Below are 19,775 nucleotides of genomic sequence, written 5' to 3'. Positions count from 1 at the left end.
TGTATATAAGTGTATGTGGTGCACTAGCTCCGGAGGGTGGAGGCGGCAGTCGCACCCTCCGGAGGGGTGGTGTGTTAAGGTGTGATTAAAATTGGGGGGATTGGTAGGGCGAATCATGGCGTGGTAGAACAGGTGGCAGTTCCTCCCACCCTCGGCCCTGCCATCCACCCCACCAACGGTTGGATAGGGGTGTGGTGCATAGAGTGAGAGAGCCAGACCAGCTGGGAGTGAAGTGTCCATGTTGGAGGCCTGTCTGGTGAGAGCAGCACAGCGGAAGCCCACCCCGCAGTATTTATCGTTATATTGTATATGTTACAAAACGTGACTAAAAACTCTGTTTTAATTCTGTCATGGTGATGTGAATTGAGTGTGGGCTCGTGCACACAAGGGGTGAAGAACAAGCAGGGAGACGTCAAAGTTTTTACAGGTTTACAGCTGCTACAGATGACGGATTTTCTTCGTTCCTTTTCCAGAGCACATACGATCTTAATTTCTGCCAGGACATAAAGACAATTTCAACCAAAAACTTAAAAAGTGTATCTGGAGAAAATTACCTACCCTAGCTTTAAGTCACGATCTTTACATGCATTTTAATCTGCAGTGTGTGTGTGTGTGTGTGTGTGTGTGTGTGTGTGTGTGTGTGTGTGTGTGTGTGTGTGTGTGTGTGTGTGTGTGTGTGTGTGTGTGTGTAGGTTCCTACTATCTGACCACCACATATGGAGCCCTGGAACACATTAAGACTTTTGATCTTAAGGGCTCTGCCTCCCGCCAGCTGAGCAGAGAAGTGCAGGACTCCATCCATCGCTGGGAGCGGCGTCGCACCCTCAACCAGGAGTGTGTGGCTCAGGGATCTGTTCGGGTACCCTCACTCACAAACACAGAACACATGAGGAAAGATCCCACACACTCACTGTGAGGAACATCACAACAATAACCCTTAAAGATCTGGATTTTTCCTTTGCATCATTATTTTAACTTTCAGTTTAGATTAAAAATGAGCTGCAATTCTTGGGCCAACTGTTATCATTAAAACAAGGATGTAACCAAATAACCTTCACTGACGTATTAATACCTTTAGTTCAGTCTACAGCACACATAAGCAACTGGTGGTCCGGGGGCCACATACGGCCTGTAGTCTAGTTTTTTGTGGCTTCCAAAGTAAATGCTCATAAAGACAACAAATACCCACAAAAACACATACAAATGATACATCAAAAAAAAAAAAATGTACAAAATGACTCAAAAACAACTACAAAAATACCCAAAATGAAAACACAAAACAATGAAAATGTGAAGAATGACAATAATGTAAACAAAATGACTCCAAAAACACACAAGACGGCGACAAAAACTGACCCCACACAAAACAAAAACATAAAGAATAACTGAAAAATGTATTTTAAAAAACAAACCTACACAGGAAATAACGATGAGTTTGTGTATTTTCAGTGTTCATGCTCTGATTGGTTTTCATTCTAATGCTGACATGAATGTTGATCATGTGACCCTCAGTTCAAACCATCACACACACAAAATGCTTTATTATAGAATTGTAATAGTATATATATATATATATATATATATATATATATATATATATATATATATATATATATAGTGTTGTAGTAGTCGAGACCGGTCTTGAGACCAAATTTTAAAGGTCTCAGTCTTGTCTCGGGCTCGGGCTCGGGATTTTCCGTCAAGACCGTTGGAGACCAGCACTAATTCCTGCTGTTTTTAAACTTTTTTATAATGTGATAATAACAAGGAGAAGAACAGGATAAAACAATCTTTTATTCATTCTTTAATCCACTCTGTATAATGACCACAACCTTCCTTAATGTGACTGAGTGATGTATGTGACACACACACACACACACACAAGTAGGAGAGAGAGGCGGAGCTAAACATGTCCGCTAACTTGTTGGTTGTGTAATTTGGTTTCACGAACCACAAAGAATACATTTGTAAAAGCACAACAAAGAGGAAACTCTGTGGTGTGTACGTGACCAGACATGTTATTTCTTGGTAGAAATACTTTTAAACACTTGCTGTACATTCAGCTGACATAAAAATCTTGTTTTCAAATATGTAGAATAATTGTGACTTTATCAGTAGCAGTTTTAATATTTTAGTTCATTTTCTGCAGGCACCTTTTTGTCTGTCAAATGTATTTAAAATAAACAAAATCTAAAGAGAGAATGTTATTTAACTGTTGAACCTTGTCATAATTTGATTTATTCATAAATGTTTTTGAATTTAAAAAAAAAAAATGTTTATGATCTTGGTCTTGGACTTGACTCGGTCTCGGCTCCCGAAAGTCTTGGTCTTGTCTTGGTCTCGGTGCATTCTGGTCTCGGTCAAGTCTTGGTCTTGGATAGTGTGGTCTTGAACACAACACTATATATTGAATATATATATGTTGAAAATATAAGGGATGTACACATTATATGTCTCAGTTCTCCTAGGCCAGGGGGTGGGGCATCACAGTATAACAAAATTACATTTGAACTTGGATCATTTCAGTGAAAGACCATAAAATATATGCAAAAATATACAATCAGAATCAGAGAACGCTTTATTATCCCAGAGGAGTATTTAGAATGACAAAGAGCGGCATATTAAAAACAGCAATAATACTCATACGCAGAAAACAATAAGCAGACATCACAAAGAGGTTGTAAGGTAAACTAGATGACAAATGAATGATAAGTACAACGTTGGCCATGAGAGGGTCAAATGCAAAATTAAACAGAAAAAAAAGTGAAAGGAAATAACTGCTCCCTTTTTACAAAGTTATAAATATAGGATGACATGAAAAGAATGAAATGTTGCACATTTAAGTTTCTATTGGGTTCATACATTTTTAAATCTAACTCCAGATCAGTCAGAACCTCATGAACCTCAGTGCACGTCTCTGATCCAAACATCGAAGCATTAGTGACAATCAGTGACGTGCCGTGACCACTAGGGTTGGGTAGGCACGTTGCAAATCGAGACCACCAATGACAATTTCATATGTTTCTGCTGGCAAGTGTAAATTCAATTCAAATCAATTTTATTTGTATTAAGCAATTTACAACAAAGTCATCTCAATGCGCCTATCAAAATATAAAATTCATAATAAGAAAGAAAAAACCAGATCACACATGAACAAACATTTAGCCATTTAACAAAATCAAATATCATAAACACCATTAAAGAAACATAAACAGTTATTTAATATAGCCTCCATACTCTCCCAACAAGATACATCTCATGACACGACAGCACATCTGTTGTTTGTGTTGGAAACACAGAAACACAGAGAAAATGACAACAACAACAACTCAGAACAGCCTCAGTGAGGAGCATCCACAAAGTCAATCCTTCCTTTTGTTCCATTCACTGTAGAAAGTACGAACAATGTTCTGACCTTATCTTTGCTGAAGGTCTGGTATCTCAGGTGTTGGTCTCCATCTTTTAAAAGCTGTCGTTTTTTCTCAAAAAAAAGTTTCTCTATCGTCTCTAACGCTGTCATCCTGACTGTAGTGTTATCCCGCCCACTAGCTAGAGAACGTAGCAGCAGTGGTCACATGGGATCAATTCACTAATGCACTAGGAACTTACGTATAGCATTTAGCATAGCGCGGTTACGTCCAAAAGCAGCTCTCTACGCTGCCTTTGGACGTAAATGGTTGTCATCTTGGGGACCTGACTGCGCATGCGCAAACACATAAAAACACGCTAACGGGAACAGAGGCAGAGCAGCAATGTGCTTTTGGGAGGGGGCGTGGCCTCCTCCTGCTTTACAGCTATGGCAGCCGTTCCAGGAAATAGCGCTGTTTGGTAATTTGGGCTATGAAACGCACAAAATGCGTACACTTTCAAACTTATAGGTACTGTAGGCTATTATAATATTATATATATATATATTATAATTAAAACAAATAATCAAAATATCAATTCACCCTTGGGTAGGCACTGCCTACCTTGCCTACCCGTACTGCACGTCACTGGTGACAATGAACTCATACAGGGTTCTGAATGTGTCCTTCGTGTTCTTATAGTTTCATTGTGTGTTTCTAGGACTTCCTGACGGTGTGTTGTCCTGAAATGGGAAGTGACCCAAAGACTCTGGGTGTCCTCCCCAACACCACCATCCAGCAGCTCACTGAGCAGTGCGCTGCACGCTTTGAACAAGGTGAGCACAATACTAGAGTTTCAACTCAGACTGTGGGATTTTGAGCAACTCCTTTAACCCAAACTTTTGGTGTTGTACGTTACTTTGAATAAAAGCGTCTGATAAATGAAACTGTAGCATTGTAATCTTGATGCCATCCCATCTCAACCTTTTTAGCCCGCAACCCCCCAAATAAAGGTTCCAGAGAGCGGGGACCTCCACTGTAGCTGAAGGTGGTTGAACACAAACATGAACATTCATGTGGAGACAGGGCCTTCTATAAGGGGGAATACAGGGGAGAGCATGATGGTCTATTGTTCTATGAATCTGTGATGACAACATTTATTTATTCATCTGAATAATATCCACTGTTATCCATGAACGTGTATTATTATCATAGTCATCTTAAAGATGGAAATCCTTGTTTTAATCACAGATAAAATGTGTTAAAAGTGACCAAAAAATGGTGGAAAAGGTGGTGAAATGGGATTTTAAAAACCACAGAAAAGTTGCAAATTAGTTCCCAAAAAACGAACAGAAAAAGTGGTAAAAAGAGTTAAAAGTGTCAATATTGGAACAATTAGTAGGAGCTATTAGTTTAAACTGGCAAATAATGGCCATAGCAAAATGTGAATGTGGTTAAATTGGCAAAAATAAGCATGAAATATGGTGAAAAGAGGTTAAAAGTGACAATAATGGGTCAACATATGTGACATAAGGTAGAAAAATGGTGGAAAGGGTTTAAAAGTGCTGAAAATGTCTTGAAAGTGGAAAAAATGTGCAGAAAAGGCATTAATATTTAATTGAGAATTGGCAGTAATGTAGCAAAAGTGCATTAAAAGGAGAAAAAATATGGCAAGAAAAATAGGTAAAAATTTGGCAAGTTTGGTGTAGTTGCAGCAAAATGGTAAAAAAAAAATAAGCAAAAATGGGCTGAAATTGTTGAGAATAGTATTCTTAGTTACTTGAAGGCATCTGGTGACCCCCTCCCAGTGTCTCCCAACTCCAAATGGTTGAGCAGGTTGAGAACCCCTACTTTAGATGATCGCTCTAAAGCTGAGAAATAAAACTTTACTATTTGTGTCAGAAAAGTCATTTATATCATTAAACACCCGTAATATTCAAATGTCCCTTTAAAAAACGTTTTTTGTCATTAATGGTATTTCTTCTGTTTCCTCAGACTCGTACACGCTCAGTGTGTACATGGATGGCGTTGAGCAGAGCTTAGCGCCCACAGAGCTGGCCCTGGCTGTGAAGAAAAGGTGCCACCCAGGCTCCTATTGCTTCATCTTCCACCCTGAGGGTCAACCCATCCCCCCAGCAGCTAGGAGCTGCCCCTCCGTCCCACCTCCTCCTGCTCCGCCCCCTGTTGGAAGCATCCTTCCTCTGGACACAGCGCAACTGGGGGAGGAGGAGAGTCTGATTAGCTTATAGCGCCATCACTCTCTTGAATGTATTATTCGGGGGCCAATACATACTCAGTCCCCAGGACCAGCGGTGCTGGGAACCCTATTGTTTTAGTTCAGATTTTTATTTTTTTTATTTTTCTCTGGTAAAGGTGGTGCTGCAGGCTAAACCGTGCAAGGGGGGGTTATGCAATTTGGAGGGTTGGTCCAGACGCCTCCAGTACCTCGGACGCAAAAACTCACATATGTCCACCAGCAGGTGGCACTATAACCAAGGTCAACGCAGGCTAAATCATGCAAGGGGGGGTTATCCATGGTCAACGCAGGCTAAACCGTGCAAGGGGGGGTTATGCATTTTGGAGGGTTGGTCCAGACGCCTCCACGTACCACGGACGCAAAAACTCACATATGTCCACCGGCAGGTGGTGCTATAACCAAGGTCAACGTGTTTTGGCCTATAACTCCCACACCGTATGTCGCACATTCATAAACCTCATATTCACAGATTCCCTGAATAGCACTGAATCACCTTTTGTGCCTTTAATTGTTTAGTTGCAAAAATTGTTAAAACTGGAAAACCTACTTTTTCAAACTCCTCCTTGGAATTTTGTCCAATCAGCATGAAACTTGGCACATTGAGGCTTCAGTTGGACCTGATCTAAAGTTATGAAAATTATTTTGTTCGGTTAAAATATGCGAGTAAAATTCTCTAGCTAGCACCAAACCAACACCAAATTTGAGATCCTTGGTTGACATGTGACTGTGAGGGTATGAGCCAAATTTGAATAATGTAGGCCACTAGGGGGCGCTGCAAATATGGGAAATGACCGGTTTTTACCTAATTTGTTGGGTATGACCTTGGGTCGCTGCTGAGGCCAGTTAATCATGATTGGTCAAAGTAGGCGGGGCTTATTACAACATAAACAACAAACATTTATTTCAGCTGATTTGATGTGTTATGTTTAGTGGTTGTAAAATGTACATAAAGAAGAGCACACTGACCATTCATAACAAAAAGTTAAGCCCATCCACAAGAATGATATAAAGTCCCTTAACCCTAACTGCTCCCCTGGTGCTATACACTGCTCACTGCTCCACATGAATGAGTGATGAGTCAAATGCAGAGAACACATTTTGTGTATGTTCCTGTACAGATATGACAAAAAGACTTAATTATTATGTTTTACTATGGAGCTGTGAGTGACCAAGTACGCTTCTGTCCACACACCCAGCTTGTCTTAAAATGGCTTCATACACCCTCCCAATTTCTTACCTGTGTCTCAAGTCCATTACTATTACAACCAGTGGGCGGGCACCGTAGCTGTTCCCACTCAACGTTCTTGAAGCCAAAATACAGCGCTTAGGGGCGTTTCCATCTTGTAAATTTGACATAATTTGGAACCAGAGTCTGTGCAGTAGGGTCCGGCGGGAGGAGCCCTGGTAACACGCTCCGCCCATATAACGTACTGTCCTGATGACTTACGTAGCCCAGCTACGCCAAGAACATGAGTATCTTTCCCACTGGAAATTCTACTTGTTCAGATCATAGAGGTTAGTACAAAACCACCATATATTTACACTCACATATCTAGTTAAATGGCGTCTCTGCTTTCCTTCACGACTTCACTGCTATTCACAGAGAGAGCTACGCAAGACCCGCGGCTGTCAATCATCATCATATATGATGTAAAATCCTGTTTATCAACCTCCAATAACTTATTTAAGACAAACTTCATAGAAAAATGAGCACTTAAACACAATGTAGGGTGATTATAACTAATGATCACAGCAGAGTTTAGGTTTGTTAATTAACCTCCTATTATCCTCAAATATTACTAACACATTTCACCCTTGTGAAATGTCTCTGTTGTTTATGTGTTAATGCTCTGATTGGTCAGTGTTAAAATGACAACATGTTCCATTCAGCAGCTTTGTCTTGTACATAAAACTTGGTGAAAAATAGAAGCAGTGTTACTTTATTATTATTATATCATTGCAATTTGTAAAATGCACAGTTTGCATCTTTTCAGCATTTTTAACTTAAAAGCACACCATGGTCTTTGTGACCTAAAGAGTTGACCAAGATGAGTTATTTTAAATGATTCCTCAGGCCAATAAACAGCGCTGACAGTATCAATGCTCCGAGCGAGGCTTCCCTCTTGAAATACCGACTAAGTAAGTTTGGAGAGACGGACCGTCATTCTCCAGGTCATGTGACCTGGAGAATGCCTGGAGAACGTTTCACTTTACGGCAGTCACGTGACCACAGGCTTGGATATACATAGTTTCCACGTGACGTCACAACATACGGGCATTTCCCGACCCGACAACATTGTTGTGGGCAGCTGAAACGAGTTTAGCCTCTGTTTACAGCCAAAAGAGCACAATATGGTAGCTTAGTGTTGGGTTAATGGTGAACTAATCGCCGTGATAGTTGAATTAAATGTGGATTCTTTAGTAAGGGAAGTCGGCAAATCAGATTCGTAACTTGGGGATAAGGATTGGCTCTCAGTGCTGGGTGGGTAGGGCTAGAGTGCGAAGCAGGGCTCGGCTCATGCTGTGGCTACAGTCTATGGGCTGGAGGAGTAGCTGCCACCACTGTATTCTTCTCCCCGCCGCCGGAGACCCGGTGCTTGGCCCACCCACGCCCCTTACTCCCTGGCTTTTCCGCCGTTGTCGGCCCAACCTTGCCGAAGGGGGCCGACAAAGGCGGCGAGGCCAGGGAGTGGAGGGGGGGAGTGGAGGGGGGGAGTGCCAACGACGCGACAAGGCAGGCCGAGCACCGGGTCTCCGAAGGTGGGAAGAGGAGGGTGGTGGGGAGAGGAGGGCGGTGGCGGCTGCTCCTCCAGCCCATAGACTGTAGACGTGGCATGAGCCGAGCCCCGATTCACACTCTAGCCCTACCGACCCAGTCCTTAGAGCCAATCCTTATTCCACAGTTACAGGTCAACTACTGTCTGCATACACAATCAAAAGACAAGGGAGGCTGGCCCGACTGACTGTTTGTTGATTTTTGCGACAGTGCTGCGGCGCTAGGGGCGCTTGCATTAAAGTTACTGGTCTAGCGCCCCTAGTGGCCAAAAGTTACACAGTGTGCCTTTAATGTATGATCAAATGTCTGGCCTTTTACAGGCGTCAGTAATGTGGAATTCTCTTGAATCCAAACCACAGTGAATTGTTGTTTATATATATATATATATATATATACACTTATTAAACTGATTATACAGATGCTATTGTTAATAAATTGCTTTGTGATAGACATGGCCTCTCTTGCTTTTATCTGTGTTTTTTTGTCAACTGTCATTGAACAAAGTTTTGAATGAGTGGGAAATATTCTGCTAGCTAAGGTTGGATACATTTATTTCTCCTCAAAATAAAATATGAAACCAGTTTTAATAAAGTAGAATTTAAGTCTCTTTAAGCAAATATTATCTGTTGCTCCCTAGTGGCTGGGATTGTACAGGTAATGTTATTAACCCACATTATTACAAAAATACACAAACTGGCTCAAAAAGCTAAAATTACAGAAAAATAAAAGTACACAAGATGGTTATAAACACACACACACACACAAAAGAAACAAAGATGTACATAATGACAACAAAAACACACACAGCAAGAGTCACCAGCAGCTGATGCTGTAAAACCAGCCAAACCTCCACATTATGTTCCAAAATGTGTTCTTGATACTGTGTCCACAGAACGTTCCAGATCATCTCCAAAATCTAATTCATTGTTCACTAGCTCACCAATTTCATTTAAATCTGTTCAGAGCATTTTCAGATGACCTGCTAACAAACATCCACATTAACAGATGTCAGTGAAAACATACAATAATTCAATTATTGCAAAAACATACAAAACACAAAGACATTTAAACACAAATTACAGTTTTTTACGATTGAATAAACACTAAAATCTAAAGTGTTGCCCAATTATCAAAACCTTACACTCAAGGAGCAAAACTTGGCCCCAGATTTGCACCACTGTAAGCACAATGAGTCCGTTCACACTTTGTGCAAAACAATACACACCGTGATTTGAAACACTAACACACACGTCTATGCATTAGACACAGAAGTATATCAAGATGTCACTTCCTTGCAATTCCAAAGCACTGACTGTCAAATGACCACACCTATGAGCCAGTTGATTGAACACTGCCATCAGGTGTGCAAACACAAGATTTCTTAATTGTAGACACACCAATCAGGTTTAAGCACTATAACAAATGCAGCAGGTGAGTTCACCAAGCTTAACCAAAATGGAAGGAGGAGGAAGAGGAAGAGTGAGGATGAGAGGGGGAATCGGAGAAGGAGGAGAAGAAGGAGGCAGAGGCCGTGCCAGAGGCCGTGGCTGAGGAAGAGGAAGAGGAAGAGGAAGAGGAAGAGGAAGAGGAAGACCTCAAGCAGGAGTAGGTGAAGCTCAAAGGAGAAGAGGTCCAACTTTAAGCAATGAAATTTGCGCAACTCTTGTGGACCATGTTGTGAACCATGGATTGACGCTGAGATTTGGCTGGACTGAGAGTCCAGCCAAATCTCAGCAGATTCACCGTGGCATCTGTCATAAGGGCATTCAGACTGGAAAACAGTTAAAAAAAATTACCTGTTTACAGCTTCTTACTGTATGCACCCCATATCAGCACTTTTACAGTAGGTTACATGTATTTTGTTCTACATAGGATTGATGGTCGAGTACAACGAGGAGGAAGGGCTCCCATTTTCACACCACTGCAGGAGAGGGAGATTGTGAATATGGTTTTGGCAAATATTGCCATTAGGCTTTGTGAAATCCAGGCCAATATTATTGAAGACCAAATCATCTTTTCTAATGTGAATCAGGTCTCTGTCCACCATAGCTCGTATCCTGAAGGCTCATCAGGTACAAATGAAACAGTTGTACCGAGTGCCTTTTGAGAGGAACTCAGAGAGGGTCAAACAGCTGCGGCATGAGTATGTGGAGGTATGTATTGTTCACTTTAGCACTCTGATGTTGCATACTGCACACATAACCTTTTTTTACATGTAAATGTACTGTACACTAAATCTATGCTGAACTACACAATCTTTTCTTTCACTGTATTTTAGAGAGTTTTACAAATGGATGCTGAGGCCATTCAGCATGAGTTCATCTACGTAGACGAGGCGGGTTCAACCTCTCAAAGGTCAGAAAATGTAATTGGCCAGAGGGCAATTATTAGTGTCCCGGGGCAACGTGGGGGTAACATCACCCTTTGCGCGGCAATCACCCAGAATGGGGTCCTCCACCGCCATGCCAACATGGGTCCGTATAAAACACCTCACATCCTTACATTTTTGGACAGAGTATACAACCTCACAATCATAAATAACATGCAGATCCAATACATTGTCACCTGGGACAATGTTTCATTCCACCGCTCTGCTCTGGTTCAGAACTGGTTTACGCAGCACCCACATTTCACAGTCCTTTTCCTGCCACCATATTCTCCATTTCTTAACCCAATTGAAGAATTCTTCTCGGCATGGCGGTGGAAGGTTTACGATCTGCACCCCCTGGCTCGGGTAGCCCTCATTCAGGCCATGGAGGAGGCCTGTGACCAGATTCAGGCCACAGCCATACAGGGGTGGATACGGCATGCACGGCGATTCTTTCCCCGCTGTCTTGCAAATGAGGATATCGCCTGTGATGTGGATGAAATTCTCTGGCCAGATCCAGCTAGGAGAAGAGACCAACAGTAGCAATTTATGTGCTGTGTTTTCTTTTTTGGGGGGGTTCTTTTTTTGTACAGGATAAAATGTTATGTTCATGAAAACTGGGAAATGTTTTCTTTTTTCGCCATGTTGGCTTGAGTATATGGAAAAAAATAAATAACATTGTCAACAGCATTAGTCTTGTGTCCTGTGTGGTGTCTACAGTAATGCATACAAGTGTTCACTGTGTGTATTGTTTTGCAAAAAGTGTGAGCAGACATTGTGTTGACAGTTGTGCAAATCCGAGCGATTCTTTGCAAATTCACTGTGTGCTTCACCCATACTACTCTATGCACTTAGAAGCAGAATTAGCCCAAAGTGTTTAAGGTTTTCAACAGCAGAGTGTAACTGGTGCAAACAGAGTTAAGTCATATGCAACGTGTGTGTTTCATTTGGTAAAAAAATATGGTTTTGATTAGTTAGTGTATAGTTTTTACAAGAGTGGTTCATTATACAAAGGAGTTAAGGTGTTTTGCTAATTGGGTATGTGGTTGGGCTATTCGTGTGTTGGGTTTTGCTAAACAAAACAAAACAATCAAAATTGTGTTTATTCAATCGTAAAAAACTGTAATAGACTTGTAGTCACATCGGTTAGTTGTCACATTGCAATTATCTTGTCCACCAGATGGCGCAACTGAAAAGTGCAATACTAGTTTTCTTCCTTTACATGGTCCCATGTCATGTCATGTCCTGTCTGGGAAAAGAACAGCACAAAGGCGAGATGAACCAATAGTATCCAGCTGCAGCCCCTGACGTGACACAAGCCTCTGGCTGGACTGAAGTGCCCCTGACGTGACAGTGGAAGCTGTGATCAAAAGAGTTCCCAAGTTCATTTGAAAAAATGAAATTCTTAATATAATGTATATAATATACACATATGTTAAGTGCCAAAAACACAGTGACTAGGATAATCCATGTCTTTCTAATTGTCCTCCTCTGCTCCATCCTCCCTCCACTGGGATCCTGTTCTCACTGTTACAGTTAAAGCTGCATTATTCAGGGCTACAGCAGCTGCAGTAGGAAATGAAGAACGCTGCACACAAACAATGTGACCGAACCCAAAATATCTGTCTGAACCTAACACGTCAGGTCCCGTCAGGGTTTGGTGGAGTATCATCCTCTAGTCTCAGTATCAGCTGTGCTCCGGGGATTTCTAGATTCAGCCTAATGCTCCTTTAACAGGAGGTATTTCTTAAAAAAAAACATTGTTCAGTGTTTTAATAGGACTTTGTAACATTTGAATTTTCATAAGCTTTCAAAGGGATGAAATGATGGCACCGTTTATTTATGGTTTTGGTAATTCTGCATCACTTTAGACTTCATTCAATAAATGATTCTTAACAGCAGGATGTCAGTATCCTCTGGTTTACACACACACACACACACACACACACACACACACACACACACACACACACACACACACACACACACACACACACACACACACACACACACACACACATCTACTCATAATATAAACACCAGAGACTCCTGACCAATGTTGGTACGACTAAACTAGGGATGAACAGTGAACGTGTGGAAGGTAATTGGACCAATACTTTTATATCTCTGTATACACTGTAATGGAGCAGTGACAGTATTCCCTCAGCTGCCTAATCAACACTGACATGTGCACAGAAACACTGTCAGACTCAATGGAATCATACTGGAAACCAGTGAGTCAATGGGAACACCACTTTATAAAGATCTACTGCCAGATCAGCCTACTCTAACAGAGAGTAATAAAGTGTTTCAGACAAACCCTTTATGTCTCTGAACTTTTGTGTCCTAAAGTTTTTTTAGGGATCCAATGAGAGTAAGTAATTAAGGTGAGTTTACAGATTTTGTGGATTGCTTCCACACTAAAATTAAAAGTAGTACACTATTAGCAAAACCTTACACTCAAGAAGCAAAACATCAGCTCACATTTGCACAACTATAAGCACATTGTCAACCTCACACTTGTTGCTAGACTCTACACACACTAAACACACTTAACATACATTACACACAAAAATCCATCATGAAGTCACTTCCTTGCCATACCTAAGCACTGACTGTCACATGACCACACCGTCCAACCAATTGGTTCAACACAGTCATCAGGTGTGAAAAACACTCGTTTGCTTAGTTGTAGACACACCAATCAGGTGTGTAAGCCCTATAAAAAGCAGCAGGTGAGTTCATTGGTCTTCAAGCACAATGGAAAGAGTCAGAGAAAGAGTAAGATGATGATGATGATGAGGAGGAGGAGGAGGAGGAGGATGATGAGGACGAGGAGAAGAGGAGGACGAGGAGGAGAAAGAGGAAGAGAAGGAGGCCATGCTGGAGGTAGAGGTAGAGGAAGACAAGAAGGTTCTCAAAGAGGACCGAATCTGACAAATGAGAGCCGCGCGACACTGGTTGACCACGTTGTCAACCACAGCCTGACGCTGAGGGCGGCTGAACTGTGAGTACAGTCAAATCTAAGCCGATTCACAGTGTCAAGTGTGATAAGAACATTTTGACTGGAAAAAAGGTATTGTAAAAATATCAAAAACATCTGCACGGTTTCAGTAACTGCTTACAGTACTGTAATCTATGCACTATCAGCACTTCTGTTACTGTTTCCTGTGAAATTACTTGTATTGTAAACTGTTCTTTTTTTTCTACATAGGATTGAGGGTTGGGAACGACAAGGGGGAGGGGCCTCCCATGTTCACAGAACAGCAAGAGAGGGAGATAGTAAACATGGTTTTAGCTAACAATGCAATACAGTTTTTCTCAATTGCTAAAACACTAAACCCTATTGTCTGAACCAAATGCTCAGTTGCCTGAACCCACTGATTGAAACAATCACTCTTTTGGCAAAACCATAAACACTTTTCACCTGTTTAGACACAACTTGCCAACACATTTTCATTGTGATGCACCCGTGCTGCATAATGGTGAGCACAGGTGACAAAAGTCAAACACAATTAAAGCACTGGTGTCACCACTTGAACACAACAACTCAAAACTGATCACACTTGTGGCTATTGATGTAAGGGAAGAGCACTGGTTTGTGAGGCCCTACAATGGATAGAAATCTGAGAGGAAGAGTTCGTGTGAGAGGAGGGCGAGGTGGTCAGCGAAGACAAAGAACAGTAATATCTGATGAAATCAGAGCTACTGTGATTGACCATGTTCTTGTCCATGGTATGAGCATGAGGGAGGCTGGACAAAGGGTACAACCAAACATCAGTAGATTCACTGTGTCCACCATAATCCGAAGATTTAGAGACGAGAACAGGTAATTACCTTTTTTTTTTTTACATTATAGTACAGTATGTAAACGTTGACAGCAATTACTGTATGACATACTATAGAGCTGGTAAGTCCCGCCCATCCGTAAAACCCCACTGGACCTCTAGATTGAAAAACGTCAATCTGGCAAGCCTGGATACAGCATGCCAGGGGTTTTTTCCCCCGTTGCCTGGCCAGACAAAATGTGGCCTGTGATGTGGATGAAGTCCTGTGGCCTGACCCAGTACGGAGACATGATGCTGTGGCTGAGTAATGCATATTTTTGTACTTTTTTACATGGGCTTACTGTACACAAGTGGCAACTGCATAAGATACGTGTAAATGCATAAGATTTCTGTTTTGTCTTTTTGTACAAGTGCTATGCACAGGTTCTTTGTTTTGCAACATGCATTTAGCCTACAGTGAATAAACATTTATTTCTCCAGTTTCATGTCCTGAGCATTGTGTTTTCTATTTTTCTACGTAGTGTTTAGTGACTGTTCAGTAGTGTTTTTAATTCTGATTGACTTGGGGCATGATTTGACAACACAGTTCAGTTTTGAGCACAGATTGAACTGTTTTGAGGTGAAAGTTTGGTTTTGCAAGAAGAGTCTGACGTTTTGTGAATATAGCTTGGAAATTGTGTTTTGTGTTCACAGTTTAGAGAAAAGGAGAGCAGGTTTCAAGAAATGTGTCTTAGCAATTGAGAAAAACTGTAACACTCAATCAGCTCCAAGCTAACATAATCAATAATCACGCCATATTCAACAATGTCCATCAGGTCTCGACATCAACACTGGCATGCATCCTAAAAAAGAACCATATTCAAATGAAGCAAATTTTTCGAGCGCAATTCTGAAATTCTATTCAGAGGTATTTATTCACTTTAGCAGTGTGATTATCCATACTGGAAGGTATACGACCTCTGTTTCCTGGCTGAGGTACCTCTCATCCAATCCATGGAGGAGGCCTGTGACCAGATGGAGGTAGCAGCAATGCAAGGGTGGATTCGTCATTCAAGACGTTTCTTTCCAAGGTGTCTTGCTAATGACGACATTGCCTGCGATGTATATTAAATTCTCTGGCCAGATCCAGCTAGACGAAGAGACCATGTCTAGTTTTTTTTTTTTTTTTGTCAGTTTGTTTCAGTATTATGAATCTCCATGTCAACATTTTGGGCGTGTTGAGAAATAAATGAGTTTCTTCAGTTTGCAACATTGGTCTTGTGTAGTGTTTGGTGAATTTACATTATATTTGTACATTGTTGATAGTAGCCTACTCTCGTGTAACTCATGTAAACAGAGTACAGTAATGTGAAACGTGTGTTTCATATGGTAACAAAGTGTGGTTTTTAAAAAGAAGTGTATAGTTTTTACGAGAGTGTTTAATTATGCAAAGGATCTGTAGTGTTTTGCTAATTGTGTGTAGTGTTTTGAAAACATGGGCTCTGTTTTGAAAATCGTGCTTAAGCAATCCAAAAAAAACTGTAAAACAACAGGTCTGGGGGCTACAGCCTGGAACGCCAGGTCTCCCCGGGTTTCAAAATGAGTTTTAGGGATCTTTAGGAGACCCTAGCCTGAAGACCAAAGGCTGCGACCTGAAGTGTAGGGGCAGGTGCCCTGTACCCCGCATAAAGCTTAATTGAAACAAGTTCAGCTGTACGCTGAATAGCACGTACTACGTTCCAGAGAATTCAGTCAAATGACTCGGTTCCATTGGTCTCTTGAGAGGCTCTAGAGAATCCGCTCATAGAATTATCCATGTCAAATTAGAACCCGATTCAACGAGCATTAACGGAGTCGTCATTTGGAAAATGGGGCCCCCTGGTACCCCCTTGGCACATACGAAGTAATGGGCCCCATTCATATATTAGTGTGTGTCAATGATTCGGTACCACCAACTGTCGCAATATTTGACTGAAAAATAGATGAGAAAACAAATTTAATGGAAATTGTCGAGAAAAGGGGTCGAATTGTGCGAGGCAGAATCCTAATCTACGTTGAATATCTTCGATATTGTTTTTCCAATGGTCTGTTTGTTCATTTCCTGTTTTTCATATGTGTGTTTTTGTAGTAATTCTGTATTTTTTTGTTGTAATTCTGTATACTTTTGTGTATCTTTGCTGTCATTTTGTGTATGTCGTAGTCATTTTGTATGTTTTGTAGTTATTTTGTGAATATATTTTCTGGATCATTTTGTGCGTTTATTGTGGGGGGAAGAGGTACACAAAATTCATCCGTGGGCCACCAGTTGCCCATGTCCGCTATAGTGGGTGACGTGTAAGTATATTTCGTGCGTGCGTGTGTTGCAAATAACGCTGATAAAAAGGTTTAGTGGAGACATGTGGTGATGGCGCCCCCTTGTGGAGGTTTGAATTCTAGTGAGCAAAACTTACAGCACCTGGTATTCCCAGGCGGTCTCCCATCCAAGTACTAACCAGGCCCGACCCTGCTTAGCTTCCGAGATCAGACGAGATCGGGCGTTTTCAGGGTGGTATGGCCGTAAGCGAGAGAAGCTGCCACTAAAGGCCTACTTCTAGCTCCGTTTAACCCACAGCTGTGCTGTGTGTCTGTGGCACGGCTCACATTGATCCTTTTCAAACACTACCTTTTTCCCTCAAACAAAGTGCGCCTGCGCTCACAATTGCTGCTGCTTCCTCCACCTTCCCTCTGCACTGATCAAACTGTACGCCTGTGTTTTTCAACCTTGGGGTCGTGTCCCTACGTGTGGTGGCCTGGAATGTCTAAGTGATTAAAAAAAATAATAATACTGGTTGAAAACTAATTTTTTTTAATTTTTTTTAGGATATTATTGTTTTTCAAGTTTAATGTCTTTAGAGTCATTTTTGTTGTCCTTTGTATGTAGTTCTTTCATTTTGTGTGTTTTTGGAGTTATTTTGTGCATTTTGGTGTTGTTTTGTTTACTTTTCTGTCATTTTGTCTGTGTATATTTGTAGTTTCTGTGGCTTTTCGTCATCTTTTGTGTATGTTTGTCATTTTGTGTGTCTTTGGAGTCCTTTTTGTGCATTTTTGTTTTCTTTTGAATAGTCTCACTTTTGGGTTCTGACCCACCAGTTGAGAATCGGTACTTAAGAGTACTTTTCTGTTATTTTGTTTGTGTTTTGAGTAGCCACTGCTCTACAGCAGTGGTTCTCACACTTTTTACTTTTTTGGGACATGGAAATACAGGCTCTACTTTTTGTCAGAATATGTGTTAAACTAAAGCTACAGAATACACAAACATTTACACTAATTATAAAGTGCAATTGAATATGCCATAAAACTTAGAAATATACAAAACTTTACTCAATGAAAAATATTTTGGTGTGAATGTGTAGCTACAAGTCCACAGCACTATCAACTACATGGCCAGTATAAAAGCATCAGAATTGAAAAATATATATAATATTTCAATTGCTAAAATTGTCAAACAATGTGTTTTTAAGCAGCATGATTTGTGTTTTATTTTATTTTTTATTTATTTATTTATTTTTATTTTTTTACTTGTCTGCACATGCTGTCAAAGGTCAACACTACAAGAAGTGCAATCATTATGAGACAGCAATGCATGTTTTATTGCAATAAAATAAATTGATTTATGTTATTGCTTAATTGTGACCATCACCAGCCCTCCCTAAGGAAGGGTAAGAAATATTTTATTATAGAGAGGATGTAAAAAGGGAGAGCAGTGTTACACCTAGGTGGAGGGGGACGGGGAGGGGAAAGGGAGCAGGGAGGAGAGAGTCAAGGTAGGAAATAGAAAAGCTGGGGAAGAATAGATTGTTTTACAGTGAGGGTGAGATGTGAAGTTGTAGAATATATTGTGCTTATTATGTTGTGTAATCAAGCCAGTATAGTGACAAGTGTGAAGCTTAGCTATAATGGTGGTGGCTGTGGACAGGGGGAATGAGTGAGTGGTAGTACCTAAAGCAGGTATTTGGGATTAACGTGTCTAAGGTTTAGCCCAGTATGAGTTTTATCCCACATCCCAAGGCATGCCAGTGCATCGTATACCAGTATATGTGCAAAAAACCGTTACCGCAAACCCAGGAACTGCCCCGGGCCCGCAGATGCAGCCAGGCCAGCAGAAAGAGTGGGGGCCAGGGAGCCCCAGGCCACCCCCCCACAGCCGAGCAACCCCCCAGACGCCCCCAAGATCCCAGGCTGAGAGGCAGCCACCGCCCCCCACACACACATCCGAGGAAGCCCCAACAGCCGAGCACCCAGCGCATCCCGCCACCAACCCCAACCCCAAGGCCCTCCGCCAGCATCCCGCCCCCCCAGCCACCCACACCCAAGCACCCAACCCCCGAGGGGAGGGCCCAGAGAGCCCCCCGCCTGAGACCCCAGCAGAGGAGCCAAGGCCCACGCCCAGCAGTGGGCCCAGAGCAAGCAGGGACCGGACCCCAGGCCAGAAGGACCTGGAACGGAAGCAGCACCGAGAGCAGCGCCCCCACGGACGGGGAACACGCCCATAGTCGCAGAGGGCACCAAGAGGATGCTGCATGTTGCCCCGCCGGCCCCCAGGCGCACCGACCAAGCACCCCAAAGCGCGCCAGATCGCCTTTCCCCCCCACCGAAGGGCCCAGCCACACCGCAGAGCCCTGCTCACAGGGCGCCACCCAACATCCCATAAATTTGGAAATTACAGGAAATGGGGGCCCTATTTAAAAAGAAAAGGGCTCCGAGCGTCTCATCATATTCATTCATAAAGTATCCATTCCAAACTGCATTCTGATCCAATGAGAACTAACGGAGGAGTAGTCATTTGAAAAATGGGGCCTCCTGGCACCCCCGTGACACGTACGGGGTAATGGACCCCATTTATATATTTGTATTCAATTCAACTTTATTTGTGTGGGCCAATGATTAGGTGTCACCAACCGTTGCATTAAGTCAAGGCTTCGATTCCAATTTGGATCATCTTTCTTATGCAGTCTGCTTGTGATATCTAGAAGACTTTCACTCTGCACTTGCCAGAGACGTCTTCTGAACTTCGGGCCATCACGTTATTTGCTCAGTGGGAAGGATCAAAAAGTGACGTCGCTATGAACGCATGGCCACCACAAACCATTTATCCCTGGGGAAACTTTTCTGACACCTCCTGCTTAAAAGCCAAGAAGTCAGAAGGATCTTCAGGCCCCGTTTTCACGGTATGCGGTCAAACTGAAAATCAAGATCAAGCAAGCGAGGTTTCTGTCCTCCC

At 42.0% G+C, this 19,775-nt stretch overlaps 1 protein-coding gene and 1 non-coding gene across 2 annotated transcripts in view; one reads left to right on the top strand and one right to left on the bottom strand.

Moving 5' to 3' along the window:
- LOC114456274 (ras and Rab interactor 3-like) overlaps nucleotides 1-7,747 on the top strand; it is a gene marked incomplete at its 5' end in the record, with an annotated part of 30,623 nt that extends 22,876 nt beyond the window's left edge. Inside the window, 3 exons of the mRNA XM_028437923.1 lie at nucleotides 693-859; nucleotides 4,069-4,183; nucleotides 5,343-7,747. Coding sequence (XP_028293724.1) covers nucleotides 693-859; nucleotides 4,069-4,183; nucleotides 5,343-5,596 — 536 coding nt within the window. The remainder of the gene's footprint in view (nucleotides 1-692; nucleotides 860-4,068; nucleotides 4,184-5,342) is intronic.
- A 9,211-nt stretch (nucleotides 7,748-16,958) lies between these two features.
- LOC114456959 (5S ribosomal RNA) lies at nucleotides 16,959-17,077 on the bottom strand. Its single transcript, XR_003672904.1, has one exon. It is a non-coding gene; the product is annotated as a 5S ribosomal RNA (ribosomal RNA).
- Between the last annotated feature and the right edge of the window lie 2,698 nt (nucleotides 17,078-19,775).

The sequence above is a fragment of the Gouania willdenowi genome, chromosome 22 (assembly GCF_900634775.1).
Source record: "Gouania willdenowi chromosome 22, fGouWil2.1, whole genome shotgun sequence".
Classification (NCBI taxonomy): domain Eukaryota; kingdom Metazoa; phylum Chordata; class Actinopteri; order Blenniiformes; family Gobiesocidae; genus Gouania; species Gouania willdenowi.
This window is presented reverse-complemented; position numbering and strand designations above follow the sequence as displayed.